This window comes from Azolla caroliniana, unplaced genomic scaffold (assembly GCF_043228905.1).
Source record: "Azolla caroliniana isolate FFs.n. ecotype wild unplaced genomic scaffold, voAzoCaro1.0.p SCAF_14, whole genome shotgun sequence".
NCBI lineage: Eukaryota > Viridiplantae > Streptophyta > Polypodiopsida > Salviniales > Salviniaceae > Azolla > Azolla caroliniana.
The window spans coordinates 20320960-20337983 of record NW_028230449.1 but is presented as its reverse complement, the minus strand read 5'-3'; the positions used below and the strand labels follow the sequence as shown (position 1 = coordinate 20337983).

General features: G+C 38.8%; 1 protein-coding gene across 1 annotated transcript; it reads right to left on the bottom strand.

Annotated features, from left to right (window-relative positions):
- Window positions 1-14789: 14789 nt before the first annotated feature.
- On the bottom strand, window positions 14790-16458 carry LOC147855835 (uncharacterized). Its single transcript, XM_087330010.1, has 3 exons — window positions 16326-16458; window positions 16114-16175; window positions 14790-15099 (listed from the first exon to the last, which is right to left on the bottom strand). The coding sequence occupies exons 1-3, from the start codon at window positions 16381-16383 to the stop codon at window positions 14977-14979; spliced, it is 243 nt and encodes an 80-aa protein (XP_087186136.1). The 5' UTR covers window positions 16384-16458; the 3' UTR covers window positions 14790-14976.
- Window positions 16459-17024: the final 566 nt, after the last annotated feature.

Genomic DNA, 17024 nt, shown 5'->3' with positions numbered 1-17024 from the left:
TTGGCATCAACATAAACTTTTTAGAAGTTTCTTCTCTTAACTGGACAGTTGTAGGGTTGATTGTTGAAACATGATGTCCTACCTAAATGGCAAGGGTCATATGTTTCTAGAAAGTTGGATAATGTTTTTATAAATTAAGTTTTTTTTGAAGAGGTTTGACAACTTCAAACCAAACTTACCCTATTCAAATTTAAGTATGAATTATCATCATTTCCCCAAATGGCATTTATGGGAACCCCATCTTGAGCAGTTGTATGTGTTGTTTGTGTATTTGGTCAATTCATCCATTTTTTTCTCTTTTTTGGGGGTTGTTTGTGGCCATTCACTACAACTGCAAAGATACAGGGGCATCTGGGAAGTAAACAATATATTAGCAATACTTTGGAAATTTCTCAAAACACAATGATGATGTTCATATGCATTCGATAGAAGTCCATCCACATAATTTGTGTCAAATGAGCAAAAGTTTATCAACTTGGAAACTTTTCAGGAGTATTATATATTTGTGAGCTTTGCTTAGAATATCATATGGTCCAAAAGCTAATCCGATAACTCAACATGTATATGCATACAAGAGAGATATAAGTTAAAAGTGATATTGTACTTTGATGGCATTACCTTTCACTTATGGTCTTGGATGGCATGAATAATTTATCTTTTCTATTATGATTGTTGCCTTGTTTCTATGATAACTTTCTAATGTTTTCATCCTAACAAAACTAAGATAATAGCATCACCTTAACCCTGGTTCGAATTCAACATTATTTGGTTATTCAAGAAACAAATTGATGTATGTGCACACATGAATGCCATACAAGTAAAGGACTATGAAAGTCAAAACAAAAAATGAGGTCCAAGTTCCAATACACATTAATCACAAGTCTATTCCACTTGGGGCAACCAAACAAATGATGATAGAAGTACACCACTTAATATTCCATGCGTCTGTATCCACATGTAGTAACGATTACTTGGGTGTACCGTGTGACATGTATAATAGTAAATCCACACTTAGATCTCCCCTTAAAATCTAGACAACACCATAACTCCACAAACATATTCATTATCCGTGACACAATTACTTATTCATTTACATCTCTATGGTGTGAATATGTGATCAATGGATAGAAGTTATTGTATATTCTTCGTTTTAGATGTCCATGCAATCATCAACATATATTACATGCACGTTGATATTATTGTAACACTAAAGTATGCTGAGAAAGAAAATGATACAATGCACACTATTTGTTCCTTCAACATCGCATTAAAGCAACGCACTCTCGATGTGATCTTATCCTTATTAGCACATGCACACCAATAGATATGCACATGTGTATATGCACGAGGGAGATCAAACATATCCAAATCATGAAGGGGACATAAACAAATGCTAGGTAGGATAAGATGATGAGGATTCAGTTTAAATAAGTGTTTGAGGTGTTTCATGTTCTTTACAAAACTATATTAATATTGTCGAAATTTTGGCTCAATAGGACAAAGTCAAAAAGTGTCTATAGAAAGCTTCTTAACTTTATGTTGATTCGAAATGGCACATGAGTCTATGACTAAAAAAACATAGCTTTAAACTTCATACGTATGAAATAAGGATTCCAACATTAACCAATTCATCTCAACCCATCAAGACCCTCTCATTGTAGTTTGCAAAGCATCTTATCATAGAATAAGAGCATTGACCTTCGTATAAACGTAGTTTCTTTACATTAACACGATATAAGGGATTTGAAATGTACTTTTTTTATATATAATACCTACAAATTCTCACACATCAAAATCAAATGATTGTAATTCATGTCTATAATGTAATACAATCTACAATGTGCTCTTGCTAAAGAAAAAAAAAACATGCACACACACACACACACACTCTCTCTCTCTCGGTGAAAACACACAATTATATTAATAAATGTGTGTGAAAAACACTACTTACAATGGGCGTGACAATGGAATATAGTCACCCACTAACTACACTACATGGGTAGTGGAACATGTTGAATTGCCAATAGGCAAGATGAACACTCCACTGAGGAAAGAATTTCCACTTGCTCCAATAAAGAAAATTGTTACATTTGTACTCCCTTTAACTTTCGATAGATATTCTTTCACTCCATGTCTACCATCAAATACAAAAGCGTTGCGCATGTTCCAATTATGACGGAATTCCCCATATCTCATAAATTTTGGGTCAACCTTTGTAAATTTTGCAAACACATAGTGTTTAGGTGTCAAATAACACCATGATAAAACTTGCCAATTTTGAGAAATGTAACTCCAAATCTAACAAGCAATCGGACATTGTATAAATCGATGAGTACTATCTTCCATTTGAACAATGCGAAAGAAGCAATTACCTGTTGCTAGTCCATGACGCTTTAGAGCTAATCCCAAAGGCAACCCTCCAATCAAAACTCTCTAAATGAAGACCTTTGCTACAAGTGATAATTTAAAATGCCCACTACATTGTAAGATCTGCCACCACCCATTATCATATTTATGTATTTTCCATGCTTTTTTCGCCGTAGATGATAGCCATCCAAGAGATTTAACAAAGCAATGATACAAAACATTAGTAGTCACTTGTAACAACGACGTTTAACCCTGTAAACACCAATCAATCCACGGTTGTTCTCCTGTTTGTAGAGGTAAGGGACCTTGCATCAATGCAATATTTTGTAGTTGTTGCCAAATAAATCCATAATTAGGCGGGATGCGTAATAATTGTTGCGCTTCAACAAACTCCAAAATTCTTTGAGATAGAACCTCAACTATATGTCCCATCTCTTTGACCCCCAAACGAAACAAATGATTAAATTGAGAGCGCAATCTCTGCTTTCCTGGCCAACATAATAACTGCGAAGACACAAGTAACTCTTTTTGCAAATAATTACAATGCTCTCTACTAGATGATGGTTTCCGTACACATAACAAGAGTGCTTCTTGCCATGAGGTAACCAAGTACTGAACACATGAAGAGCTCATAATCGTAAGTGAAATACATCCACTCAGTAATTGCCACCATGAAGCCTTAATTGTTGTCCTCCCATGTGCTAAACCCTTGTTCTTAATGGAATATTGAACAATAGATATCCACGGTTGTGAGTTTGAACACATGTCTTGTAATAATGAAAATCTATGAGACATCATATGTATAGGTAGTTCAATATTCCAGCTCCCCCCAAACGCTTAGGGGTTGCTAGATGATTCCACGCCACCCGTGTGATTCCCATCTTATCCCTCTTCTTCGAGAACAAATATCGAAGAGGTTGCAAAACAGAATGCAAAGCATTCTTTTTCCATGGCAATAATGACAAGTAATATAATATCATGGGTTCCATAATACATTGTACAACCTTCAAGCGTACATGAAATGACCAAGATTGTGACTTCCAATACATGAACTTATCCCTCAACTTACTAGATATTCATTCAACCAATTGAGCATTGTGGATACCTTGATAAGTATGTGATATGTTCAAATTAATATATTAATGTTTACATCTATGTTTGGTAGTTTTGACAGTTTATGAATATCATCTACAATGTAGGAGTTATGGATTTACCAAAATTGTTTATGAATATTGTATACATTTCTTGAGTTGTGAATTTATGGATGTTAATGAGCACTAAATTTATAGATGATGGCATTACAGATTACAATGTTACCTCTTATACTTAAAAGATTTTCAAGTCTAACAATAGATGTAACTTCCACTTCTGGAATCTACATCTTCTCAAGATGGTGAAACCATTAATCTTAACTTGTGTGGTAAGTTAACCATTGTGATTTTCTTCAAGTTAACTACGTTTCATATTTGCAAACTATCAACGTTTAAGCATTTATTGAAAAACTATTCAATTTTAAAAATTATCATTTTGAAACTTGTTAAATCTCAAAAAATTAACAAATTTTACATGCGATTTAAAACATGTGATACTGGTGTATCAAGTTTCTAAAAATCGCCTAAAATCGCAAGATTATAAAAGGAATGTATAAGTGGAATGCGCGATCCTTCCACTTGTGAACACAAACATGTTGAAATAGGTTTCCATTGATAAAATGACTCGCGAGATGCCACCTTTGGAACTAATTTAATTAGACCAACCTCCAAGCTTGAGGCATACGACCAAAATCCCAAGAATGTTGAAACATCAAAGTTAAGGGCCCCTTTAAAATGTTCGAATATCGCTTAAAAACTTCATTTGTTAAGCCATCCCAACTAGGGCTCTTACCACTAGGAAGATGCCTTAAAACCGTGTTCACCTCATCCTCAGTGAAATTCGCATCCAATTAATGACTAATGAGGTCATGCACAATACATGCAACCACATCATAAAACTCATGACGTGCTCTACTCACCTCATTTGTCATTAACAATTGTGGGTCAATCAAATCCTTAAAGTAATGAACACATATGTCAATTATTGTAGTAGGATCCACTATCAATTTATCCCCTTGCTTCACATATACCGCATTAGATCGAGCATAACCAGGATGTAGCACATGGAAAAACAAATGAGATTGACATCGATTATTTATGAGCCCATCCCTGAGTTGTTGCATCTTAGCATAACGATAACTTTGGCATTGCAATCGAGAAATAATAACATGTAATTGACTCTGGATATCCAAAATCTCCTCATCTAATGGTGCATGTATCAATAATGCATTACACTTGGAGAGAACTTGTGAGAATTTTCGAAGAAGACCTCTTCGTCGTTGAGCATTAGTTACTCCATACATACAATGAATGACCTTAATGTTTTGTAATGTGATACTCATGCTTTAATTCCTTTAATATTCACTTGTTGTGAAAAAATTACCAAAATTTGCTCCATAAGAGAATCAAAGTGAGGCTGAAGCAAAAGAAAAGAGTTGAAGCGTAATGGAGGCTTTCAAAGTAAGGATTTATACATGTCAATTGCATGACTACAAACCTCCAAACAAATAGGAAAGTGATTTGAAGTTCCTACATCTTGTAGAACTATCATACGAATTGATGTCGGTAAAAAAGAATCATCGTGCATCACATACATTCTATCTAGTCGACTCCATGTTTGTCTATGTTGGGCAGATTGGAAGGTAAAACCTGGATCATTCCCATGCAACCATGTCCAAACATCCAACTTCAGAACCTCCATAGCCTATGAATCCCAACCAAGTTGTTCAAGATCATCCATGATCGAATGTTCAGATGTAGATTGAGATGCATCAATACACATGTTAAAATCACCCGTAAGTAATCATAGACGACCCACACATAGGGTTTGAAGGAGTGAGCCCCATAATACAATACGTTGAGTAGCTTGGTTGGAGGCATAAATCCCAACCAACCACACAACCTCGCCAAAAAAAGTGATTTCTAGAACCAAAAATCGACCATAAGGATCATTATGCACCACTTGAGGATAATATTTATCCCGCACGATTAATACCACACCTGAATAATGGTTATTAAGATGCCCTGCATAAAATGATGAATATCCACGAAAATGAACTCTAGATCCTGCTAGCTCATGACACTTATGCTCAACTGCACATAATACATCCCATACTTTACTTAACAAAGTTTCCCATAATATATACTTCTTATGAGGAGAACATGCCCCTTTCACATTCCATGTTAACACTTTCATTCAATCAACAATGTTATGGGTGCACTTTCTCCTTTAGAGCAACTGATGTCATGGAACTCGTCAAAGCATATTCTAATATTGCATATGGATTTTCATGCACCACATCCTTAGGGTTGTCTATCAAAATCTTTTATTTAGGTCCTCCCGCTTGACGAAAACCTAGAGAATTCGATGAATTTACAACCCGTCCCAATGAATCAAATTGAAGGTGAAGGGGTAATCCTTTATCCCTAAATTGTTGTTGCCATGGAACTTTTCGAGGACGCTCCCTAGTAGTGGGAAAACTATTACGTTGCATATTCATTGTTTTCCCCTTCGACTTACCCTTAACCTGATGCAAATCGTTGTCAACAACAACATCACTACTAGTCCTATCCAACGGTTTTCCCCCCTTATCTATAACCACTAAACTTTGTTTTTCCATATCCATAGATTGAGTTCCCTTATTCTTAGGGGCCAAACCTTGAAGTGAGACCTTTGTATAACCTGCTCTAGATGATGTTCTTTCATCCATAACAACCATAATATTTGATACACCAACATATCTCCCAACTCCTCCCTTACCATTCCCTTCATTAGGAACCTCTATAGTTGAAGGGCAATGACGTTGGCATTCCATCATAAAGTGACCCCATTCACCACACCCAAAACAATGACCTGCAAATGTCTCCCATATCAATTTAAAACAAAGTCTTTTGATACCAGGTGTGTTCATACACACCCATCCTAACCTCTTACAACTTGTATCCCATAACATACAAAATTTGCACTTATTTGTAGCATTTGCATGTGGAGATACAACACTTTACCCATTTGACTCATCAACTCAGGTAAAAGTGGCCATAAAAACGTATGCTTACAATCCACTATTACCCAAATGGGGCATTCTTGTTTCAACAAAGCATGATAGTCCACTACGGGTGTCACGAACACATCAAGCGCGGACTAAGACGGAGCACGGATGATGAGGCTACGATGGATGATGACACAAGAGCATAAAGATAGAGATGAAAATTAAGGAGAGAAGATGGGCGAAATGAGAATACTAGATTGATATGTCCATCACTGGCGTTGTTCACCTTGAATTCCTTCAAGGTGAACTCAACTATTTATACTAAGTGGCATGCATACCTGTTGCACGCATGTGATACAATAGCGCATGTAGGCAGTAGGTACGCATGCATGTGCCAAGTGTTAATAATACAAGGGAGAAATTATGCACATGATGCTAGCTAAAACCTACAATGAGGAAGTATATACATGATTATATGCTAGATGTGTGGTTAACACATAACACTCGATTACAACATGGTTATGTCAAGAGTTCGAATCTTGACATTATCCCCCCTCCAAGGATGCCTTCCCAAATCGTTTGTCAGCTTAAGGGGATATTGTTGATAAAAAACTGAGATCACCTCCAAAGTATTTTGTAAACCCTAGACAAGGAGTAACCCTTCCACAAGACGAGGTATTTAACACCAACGGGCATGAGCGACCATGTGTGGTCCTCGACTAGAACTGGATCACAAACATCAACGGGTGTGAGCGACCATGTGCGGTCCTCACGGGGAGCATGAACACCAAGGGGCATGAGTAACCATGTGAGGTCCTTGCCAGGAATTGGAACGGTCCTCGCTGAGAGTTGGAACACGAACACCAACGGGGGTGAGCAACCATGTTGTCCTCACCGAGAAATGGAACACGAACGGGATTAATTGACCATGTGTGGTCCTCACCAGGAACTGGAACATGAACAACAACGGGCATGAGCAACCATGTCGGTCCTCACCGGGATCTAGAACACGAACAATAGTTGGAGTGAGCGACCGTGTGTGGTCCTCACCGGAGATTGGAACACGAACGGGAGTGAGTGACCATGCGACCCTCACCAGGAACACGAACACGAACAGGAGTGAGCGGTCATGTGCGGTCCTCACCGGGAACAGGAACACAAACGAGCGTGAGCGACCATGCGGCCCTCACTGGGAACTCGAACACCAACACCAACGGGAGTGAGCGACCATGTGCGGTCCTCACCTGAGACTAGAACACGAACGGGAGTAATCGACCATGTGTGGTCCTCACCGGGAACTAGAACATGAACAACAACGGGCATGAGGAACCATGTCGGTCCTCACCGGGATCTGGAACACAAACAATAGTTGGAGTGAGTGACCATGTGTGGTCCTCACCGGAGATTGGAACACCAACACCAACGGGCATGAGAGACCATGGTGGTCCTCATCGAGAGTTGGAACACGAACACCAACGGGCGTGAGCGACCATGTGTGGTCCTCACCGAGAATTGGAACATGCGCCGCAATGGGCATGAGCGACCATGTCGGTCCTCGCCGGGATGTGGAACATGAAAAATAATTGGAGTGAGCGACCATGTGCGGTCCTCACCGGAGACTGGAACACGAACGGGAGTGAGCGACCATGCAACCCTCACTGGGCACAAGAACACGAATGGGTGTGAGCGACCATGCGGCCCTCACCGGGAACTCGAACACGAACGTGCGTGAGCGACCATGCTGCCCTCACCGGGAATTGGAACATGAACGGGCGTGAGCGACCATGCGGCCCTCGCCGGGAACTGGAACACGAACACCAACGGGAGTGAGCGGCCTTGTGCGGCCCTCTTCGGGAACTAGAACACGAACACGAACCGGAAAGAAACTAAAAAATAGAGACAATGATGAGGAGAACTAAAAGCCAATGAAAATTATGAGAAGAAACTAGGAGATAGAAACGACGAGGAAGATAGGAAATGAAGCGATGTTGATGATGGTACGGTGATGATGGTAACTCTAGAAGCAAAGGCGATGACGAAGACGGGTGATGCTTCTACTTGGAAGGTGAACAAACTGTCACAAACACATCAAGCGCGGACTAAGACGAAGCACGGATGATGAGGCTACGATGGATGATGACACAAGAGCATAAAGATAGAGATGAAGATCAAGGAGAGAAGATGGGCGAAACGAGAATACTAGATTGATATGTCCATCACTGGCGTTATTCCCCTTGAATTCCTTCAAGGTGAACTCAACTATTTATACTAAGTGGCATGCATACCTGTTGCACGCATGTGATACAATAGAGCATGTAGGCAGTAGGTACGCATGCATGTGCCAAGTGTTAATAATACAAGGGAGAAATTATGCACATGATGCTAGCTAAAACCTACAATGAGGAAGTATATACATGATTATATGCTAGATGTGTGGTTAACACATAACACTCGATTACAACATGGTTATGTCAAGAGTTCGAATCTTGACAACGGGGGACCATTGCATTACATGCACTAATCATTTATGGAACTTTAGCCAACAATGCACTTCGATGTTCAGGGGAACGAAATACTACATCATAAAACCCTCGTGGTCCTGCAAATATATCCTCAACACAATTCGGTGACACGATTGTGTTCAACCATTGTCTAATCCAATTTATATATGGGAGTTTCCAGGTAAAAAATAATATAATCGGTTGATCATAGAATACATCAAAAGATTGCAACACTGCCTTAGCATCAACTTCCACATCAATGCGTTCTTTTGTTGCATTTTCATTTTCTTCCACAATATCAGACAACAAGGTATTGGCAATACCCCATAAATTATCCCCATTAAGATGGTCTTTGTCAACCTCATCCATATGTATTACTTCAACATATGTCAAATTTTTCTTCTCATTCATTTCCTCAATACCTTTAAACCTCTTAAACCTTCCAAATTCTTCCCTTTCACGATTACATTCAATCATCACATTACTCTTTATTGGGTCGATGATGCCCATATCGATGTCCCCCACAATTTGTGAGGAAATCATGTTTATATTCATTATTTTTTAGGAGGTTTAGAATGCGTGTTGAGTATGTGTATGCTAACAACACAAGATTCATACTTTCAATCGTTGCTTCTAGTTCGGACCACCAAATTCAACTTGCTATATCTCGTTACAAAGCTCTGATCGAGGGCTTTCTAACGTTTGTTTTGTGCCCAATTCCGTTGCCAATAGAGAGCGCACCAACAAAAACAAATTCGCTTTTCTTCTTCCTCTCTCCACTCTTGCTCTCTCTCTCTCTCTCTCTCTCTCTCTCTCTCTCTACTCATGACAATTGTGAAGAAATACTAGCCTTAGGACAATCGGATTTCAAATAACCTTCTTTACTACCAATCATACCTTTTCGTTGCATCGCATACTCAACAAGACAATGGTAGACAAAGAAAACTTTGATATGTACTCCATGCACTCAAGATTCCCTCCAACACGAGGAGGACGACATATGCATTATGAGCAAGTGTTGTACACATAGGTGTCCATGGGGGTTATCGATGGACATCACAAGCACCATTTATGTAAATCAAGTTTGCCCATCTCTCCATACCTTCGTTATACTCTATATCAACAAAGCCACATACTACATCGCACAGGGAGGCAACGAGGGAATCACCATAGTAGATACGATATCCACATTCTTCTTTACACCAATGACATCATCTTGGTCTGTCAATCTTGTGGAGGTTTGACATCATGTAAATGCACTAGATGGTTTTTTGTGGCCAATAAGCACTTGTAGCAAGCTAAGGAAAGACAAAGGCCTTGATCTTCCAAAGAAGGACCAAGCTCATTGATTGATTGTCTTCTCATGAGCAAGAGTAAAAGTTGAACTTTTCATATGCTTATCTAAGAGTCATGCAAACAAATACCAACATGTACTTCTTTATCACCCAAGTCACCAATGATCAACTTACTTAAAACTATGCAACTTTGGTCATGCTAGAATGACAATGCCATTATGCCCACAACTAGGAACTTTCTCACCAAGATATGGTTATTCAAAACCATGGGGACCTCTACATCATGCACAATCTAACTGTATGTGCCACATACCCCCATACCCACATGTGGACACAAATAGAGTGTTGACATATCGTCACATAATTACGGATATACATAATGAATCCTTAATCTCACACGAGGTCATCGAGCTTAATTGGCCATACCAATCAAATGGATCTAAAGCAAACCAACTCAAAGAATTAAATGTAAAGTATTTGTAGAATCAAAGGAAGTATCAACAATAAATACGAAGAAGAGTTGTGGTGCTAGAAAATGACAAAGCAATTCAACAACAATGGTCTCAACATTGAGAGCTTGTCAACCTTATGATATCCTACACCTCTCCATGGAACAAAGCATTGTTCAAGACCCATGACAACTTTGCACCCAATATACTTGGATCAAACTATAGAGAGCCTCTTGCCACAAAGATAGCTCACGTTAGGTTATAATGATAGTATTTGAGTTTCTCATAGGATGGATTCATATAGAGACCTAGATACATGGATGTCTACATGCTCTATAGTTCTTGCGATGCAATATGCCAACTAGGACTTCCCTTCATGTAGTTAGATATTAAAGAAGGATGAACACTTTGTAAGCATAGAGCTAGAAGATCTACAAGTTATGCAAAGGAGATGTTGAGATGGAGCACTTAGTGAGTAGATGTTATGTTTACCAACACATTCTAGAGAAGCATGCCACCCTCCTCCATTGAATACATGATGGAGAATGTTGTCCCAATACACTTTGGCCAAAGATGGTTCCAGCTTCAAAAGCATAATATTACCACACAAGATGCAACGACAATCACGCATAATTGACTTGTTCCATACACCCCCACCTCCATTGGCAACATATAGTGGAGTTTCTACGAAGTGTGCAAATGTATGTTGATGGCAATGGAGATTGCAATCATAAATATAGGAAGGTTTATGCTCACAACATTTGATCCACTCTAGGACATCTAAATGTAATCAATGAGCCATTGAGGAATAAGTGTGGTTGGAGCATACTTGGGTTGTGCAGTTTTATTGGTGCAACAAGGTTGCACTCTCAACAATGCTATGTAGAACATGGTGTTCATGACATGGCACTAAAATGCTTTGATCGAATGAGGCAAAGAAGGTATCTTGCCAAATGACATAAGTTATCTTTGGTCCTTTCTGTGATGATCTATAATTGTTGAGATGGCCTAGATTATATATTGTTTGTATATTGCCCTTGGCCACTTTAATTTTAATACCAATGGAAGATTTTTTTATGGAAAAAAATGTAATCAATGAACATCATAACCACACCCCACTATACCAACAAACCTTGGATACCATGTCTCATCACTATAATCAATTCCATATATATTAGTTATGCACTTCATGCTTGTAAACCATCTCATAAAGCATTACCAACAGTGAGCCACAATATGCGTTAAGCTCATTATCATGGATGTGCAAGAGAGATAGAACAAGTAGGTGTCCAACCAAAACACAACACTATCCATCACTTTGTTTATTCGTGGGCGCAATGGACGAGAGTTCGCTTTACACTATAACCATTGTATTGTTGTTTTGTAGATTTCAAAAGGCTTTTGATACAATCCGAATGCAAATAAGGTGCATGTTGAAAGCAAACAAAGGTTTTCATAGAAGTTGGCATCATATATAGGAAAAAAGGATACCCTCAATTATCTATACTATTTGGCCTTTGCACTAACCAACTAGATGAGTTCCGCCAAAATACCTTAAGAGACATGGGAAAAAACCAACCATTGGACATTTCTAGTAATACTTTTAATTTATGTAGATGATCTTGTCGTTTTGGCATATTCTCGAATTCACGGGACCATTACTATGGAATTTCCTAATCGCACGAAAGGTCGAGCACCATTATACTCATTGCACTTCGTTTTTCCTTCTTGAATACAAAGTATATGTTGGGATTACGGTCCCTCCGGATGGGATGGTCAGATGTCCGGGAATCGGGAATGAAGACCCGAATGAGGAGTACCCGGTATCAGAGCCGGATGATGAAGACCCGGTTACGGAGCCGGATGATGAAGACCCGGTTTCGGATCTGGATGATGAAGACCCCGGCTACGGAGCCGGATGACGAATGTACCCAGAGAGAGATCCGGATGCGGGGACATATTTGTGAATATGTTTGCCAAGGGCCCTCTAGGCTATATTTGTAAATAGCCCGAAAGTCATATGTGTATAAATATGACTTAGGGCAAACAGTTTTAGTTGTTGCTCATTTTTCTGTTTTCCACTTAGAGGGAGCGAAGTGAGAGCAGCCGAGAGAGAGAGTGAGAGAGAGAGAGAGAAAGGAAGAGGTCGACGCCTCTGTGTAATACCGCCGCCTGTGGCGAGGACAACGAGCTCAAGGTCGTCGCCTTGCAGCTCGCCATTGTACATTCCCTGCGTATAGTGATAGTTGGAGTCTTGCACTCCCGTGGTTTTTCCCGTCTAGGGTTTTCCACGCTAAACCCTGTGCATTCGAGTCTCTCTCTGTGTTTTCGATTTACTGCTGCATTGACTCGTGTGTCCTCGGTTGTGGCCGAGAGGTGAAGGTTTGAAAGCGTCAATTTCTAACAGTATACTTTGGCATTAAGGGAGGAGATACGATTCGAATATCTCTTTTGAAAGCGGATTTATTGAAATCAAACGCTTCTTTCATTCGGCCACTCCCTGCTTTGACATTCAGAGCCAAGATTAGGGTTTATTTGGATGTATGAACCAGGGTATATACGAGCTTTATGAGGTTTTTTCATAAAACGAAGTACTCCTGATAGAAAGGTAGGGTCCCATTCACCTTATGCGCTTGCACCACCGGCTTGCTAGAGGCTCTACGGTTTCCGAAGTAATAACTTTTAATATATTACGAACAAAATAGAATCACCATGGCTAAAACTTACTCTTTTCCAGTCTGTCAAACTTAAAACGACTTCTTTTCTTTTCTTTTCTTTTCTTTCGAGCCTCACTCAAGGAAAAAAGCCGAATCAAGCCATTTATAGGCTATAAACATAACAATTGTTATTTGGATTTTCTTATTTACACGTTTGAAGTATCGGGCAATTGTTTGAGGTCCCACTTATTTAACACTCACCGGAAGATCTTGCTACGCTACTGAGGATGTGGCCATTGCTAATTCTTTGCCTCTTTGGAGTTCCACTTCTTGCTTGCTTGCTTGCACGGGTGGAAGAATGGGCACATGTCATTACAGCAACGGAAGTGAAACCGGAGACCTAGCGGGAGATTACACCCATTACTACAAACATTGCTAACGAAAAGGTCAAGCAAGAAGACTCAACAATGAAGCAACACAAAATAACGTAACGAAGGCCACGAGGGTCATATAGAAATGAAAGTACAAAGCCTAGGATCGCCTCATGGGATATTGAATGCTTACCACAACAAATCTAGATGAGCCACTTGCTTTTATATGGCTGAGTTCTCTGGTAATGGTTTGAATGCAATATGAGGAATGTATGGATGCACAGGTAGAGGAAAAGAAAGGGCCACGAGGATATGTGTTCATGTTTTATGTTGCAAACCCTCCACATGAAATAGAGAACCCACCCAATATAGAACAAAGTTTTTAATATTGAAACTCCATTAGTGAAAATTACTAATGGCAACTAGTCAATGCTTCATTACATCCAAGAATCCACATTAGAAACAATCAGCCATGTTTTCACACTCATCTAGACAAGTATGGATTGAAAGTAGGAATTGGGGATTTGACAAATATTCACCTAGCCTATGTTGCTTTGATGTACTAAAGGAACAAAAGAACAAGCCAATTTGGAATGTTTCAGATATGAGGACATCATGCATAATGTTTCAAACAATTCCTATAAGGTTGTATTAACTGTACAATGTCATTTCCTAGACTAGACTCATACAAATATCTTTACATACTGACCTCAAGCTCCACGAAGGTGAAACTCCATTATGGCTAGCACAACATCTTCCATTCCATGCATAGATTTCAGCTTCTTCATCAACATGGAAAATTCTAACCGCTAAATTCGCAAATGCGTAATGTATTCCGAGATGATTACGAAGTTTAAAATCTTTTTCTCACGGTAAGTCTAGGGGTTAATATTTTCCAAGATGATTGTGTACAAAAGGATGCTCCACACTTTGCAACACCAAGCCATGTATCACATGCTCAATTTGACAGCTAAAAGATTAAAACAATTTTACAACTCCACCCACTGCAACTCATATCCACCCTCACGCTCTAACAAAATAGACTAAAACCATAGAGATGATGCCATAAAACCAACCCAATGCCATAATATCTAATGACCTCTTGAAAAGATGAAAACACAAGTCTCAGATGTACATGTAGTGCCTAAAATTAGTGAAAATCAGAAACACATTTTAGGTTAGAATGGTATATATTTGACTGGGATGAAGTCTCTGACGAGGAAGAACAGAAATCCTTCATTAGACAATATGTGTTTCAAGAGTCCACTTCCATAGCTTGTGCAGCTTTGGCCTTAGCGAGAGCTGAAGATTTTACCTTCACTTTGCCTTTCTTTCCAACTTTAAAACCTCGTTTACTCTTCTTCTTTGAGGAATCAACCTGATCAAAATTCACATCAATGCAAGATACATTAAACCTCCTTTACTCTGCATTGTGTTGCTTTATCTTATATTTTGTCTTTGGTCTATTGATATGATGTGATACAACCCAATAGACCAAAGAGCAAAAAAATATAAATCAGCCCATGCAGAGATGAATCAGTTGGAACAAATTAACCAGAAAATAAAGCGAGATAAAGCCCACTAAAGATGAAGCAATTCGATCAAAACAACTGAGTAAAAAAAAAAGAACAACAAAACACAAATTTGAACAAATGATATAATGACCAACCAAAACAAAAAGAAGAAAGATAATAAAACATAGTTGTGAATTTATCGAACCAACCTAGCAAAACAAGAAGATAAAGAAAATCAAAGATAAGTGAAGGAGATATAGCAAAATATATGTAATTTGTGATAAATTATTCTGCATTGGCTTCTAGTAAAGTAGTACATATAGATTTGGACCGAGTGCATAGGTAGTTCAGCTTTGATACATGAATGCTCCACACAGAGAGATGAGAGAGAGAGAACACAAAGATGAAGCAACGTGAACAAATTGACAAACAAAAAAGGAGTTTATCAAAGCAAAGATGAAATCACCATGACCAAACATGCAAACAAAACAAAAAAAAGATAAATAACTACGGAAGAATATACCTATGTGATCGATTCAAGCAAATAAACAGAGATACAGGAAATTAAAAGTTAAAATCCATGTGATTAAACCAATCAAGAACAAAAAAACTACCAAAAGCACGGCAAATAAAAGAAGATTTGGGCTTAGATTTTGTGATCTAGTCAAATAAAGGGAAAAAGAAGAGATGATGCAAAAACAAACAATTGAGTCAATGTAATCAAAATCAAAGCGAATCAATCGATGAATAAACCAACTAGCCCAGGTGATCCAAACCAAGCAAAACAGACGAATATATAAATTTATGCAATGGAATACACCCACTGGGGCATGAGCGTAAGAAAAGAAGAAGGACGAGGAGGAGTCTCCGAGTAATACCTTCATTTGATCAGACTTGGCTTTCAGTTTCTTCTCTTTCTTCTCTCGATCTTTTTTCTCCCCTGAGAGAAAGACACACGAACAGATATACACACACAGACACAGAAAAACCATCAAAACCAAAAAAACAAAATCCGAAAGAAAAAGAAAGCGTTTTCAGGCGATGAATGGAAGTGGGAGAGAATGAATTAATGGGGGGGGGATATACATACTCTTGAGGTCGAACTCGTACTGATTCTTTCGCTTAGAGAGGCTGTTCTTCTTCGACATGGTGATGACGAGGAGGAGGAAACCCTAACAGAGCAGCTCTCTCTCGGCCCACTTCCCTCTGTATCCAGTTTTGGAAAATTTACCCAAATACCCCTCCCCACCACTTATCTGGAATTTACCAAAATACCCCTTTCCCCATACAAGGAGCAACACTTTAGCGGCCATATAGTCAAATATTATGAAAATTGAGAGGCGTGTGGAGAGTATAAAGAAACACTCCCATGGGTTTTTTGAGTTTTTAATTGGATTTGCCTTTACACATGTACTGCTTGTAGCAAATTCTCGTATGTGTATTTACAACTAAATTTGTAAAAGACATGGTATCCTAGAGAAAAAAGGACAAACTTTATTTGCAAAATGTCGTTCAAAGAGCATTGCACTTTGTCATATTCTAGGTACTTCAAGCATACAATTAAAGACTCACATAGTTAAAAGGCCAATACTAATATTAGTTCTTCTCATGGTGGTGAAGTTTGACATTGGTTATGTGACAATGGCAAGGATGCAAACAACTACAATATTATTCTACCAACAAAATTACTCGTCTTGAAAACCCCTACATTGTGAAATAAAAGTCTTGAGTTTGAAATCAAAGTTATGGTGATGCTTAGCTCAAGAGCCCTATGTAGTATTTAATTGAT

What these genes read in the sequence shown, in the direction of transcription:
- LOC147855835 (XM_087330010.1), bottom strand. Translation starts at nt 16,383, where the DNA reads ATGTCGAAGAAGAACAGCCTCTCTAAGCGAAAGAATCAGTACGAGTTC. An exon ending in GTACGAGTTCGACCTCAAGA is followed by an intron (nt 16,176 to 16,325) that starts GTATGTATATCC and finishes TCTTTCTCTCAG; the next exon opens with GGGAGAAAAAAGATCGAGAG. An exon ending in CCAAGTCTGATCAAATGAAG is followed by an intron (nt 15,100 to 16,113) that starts GTATTACTCGGA and finishes AATTTTGATCAG; the next exon opens with GTTGATTCCTCAAAGAAGAA.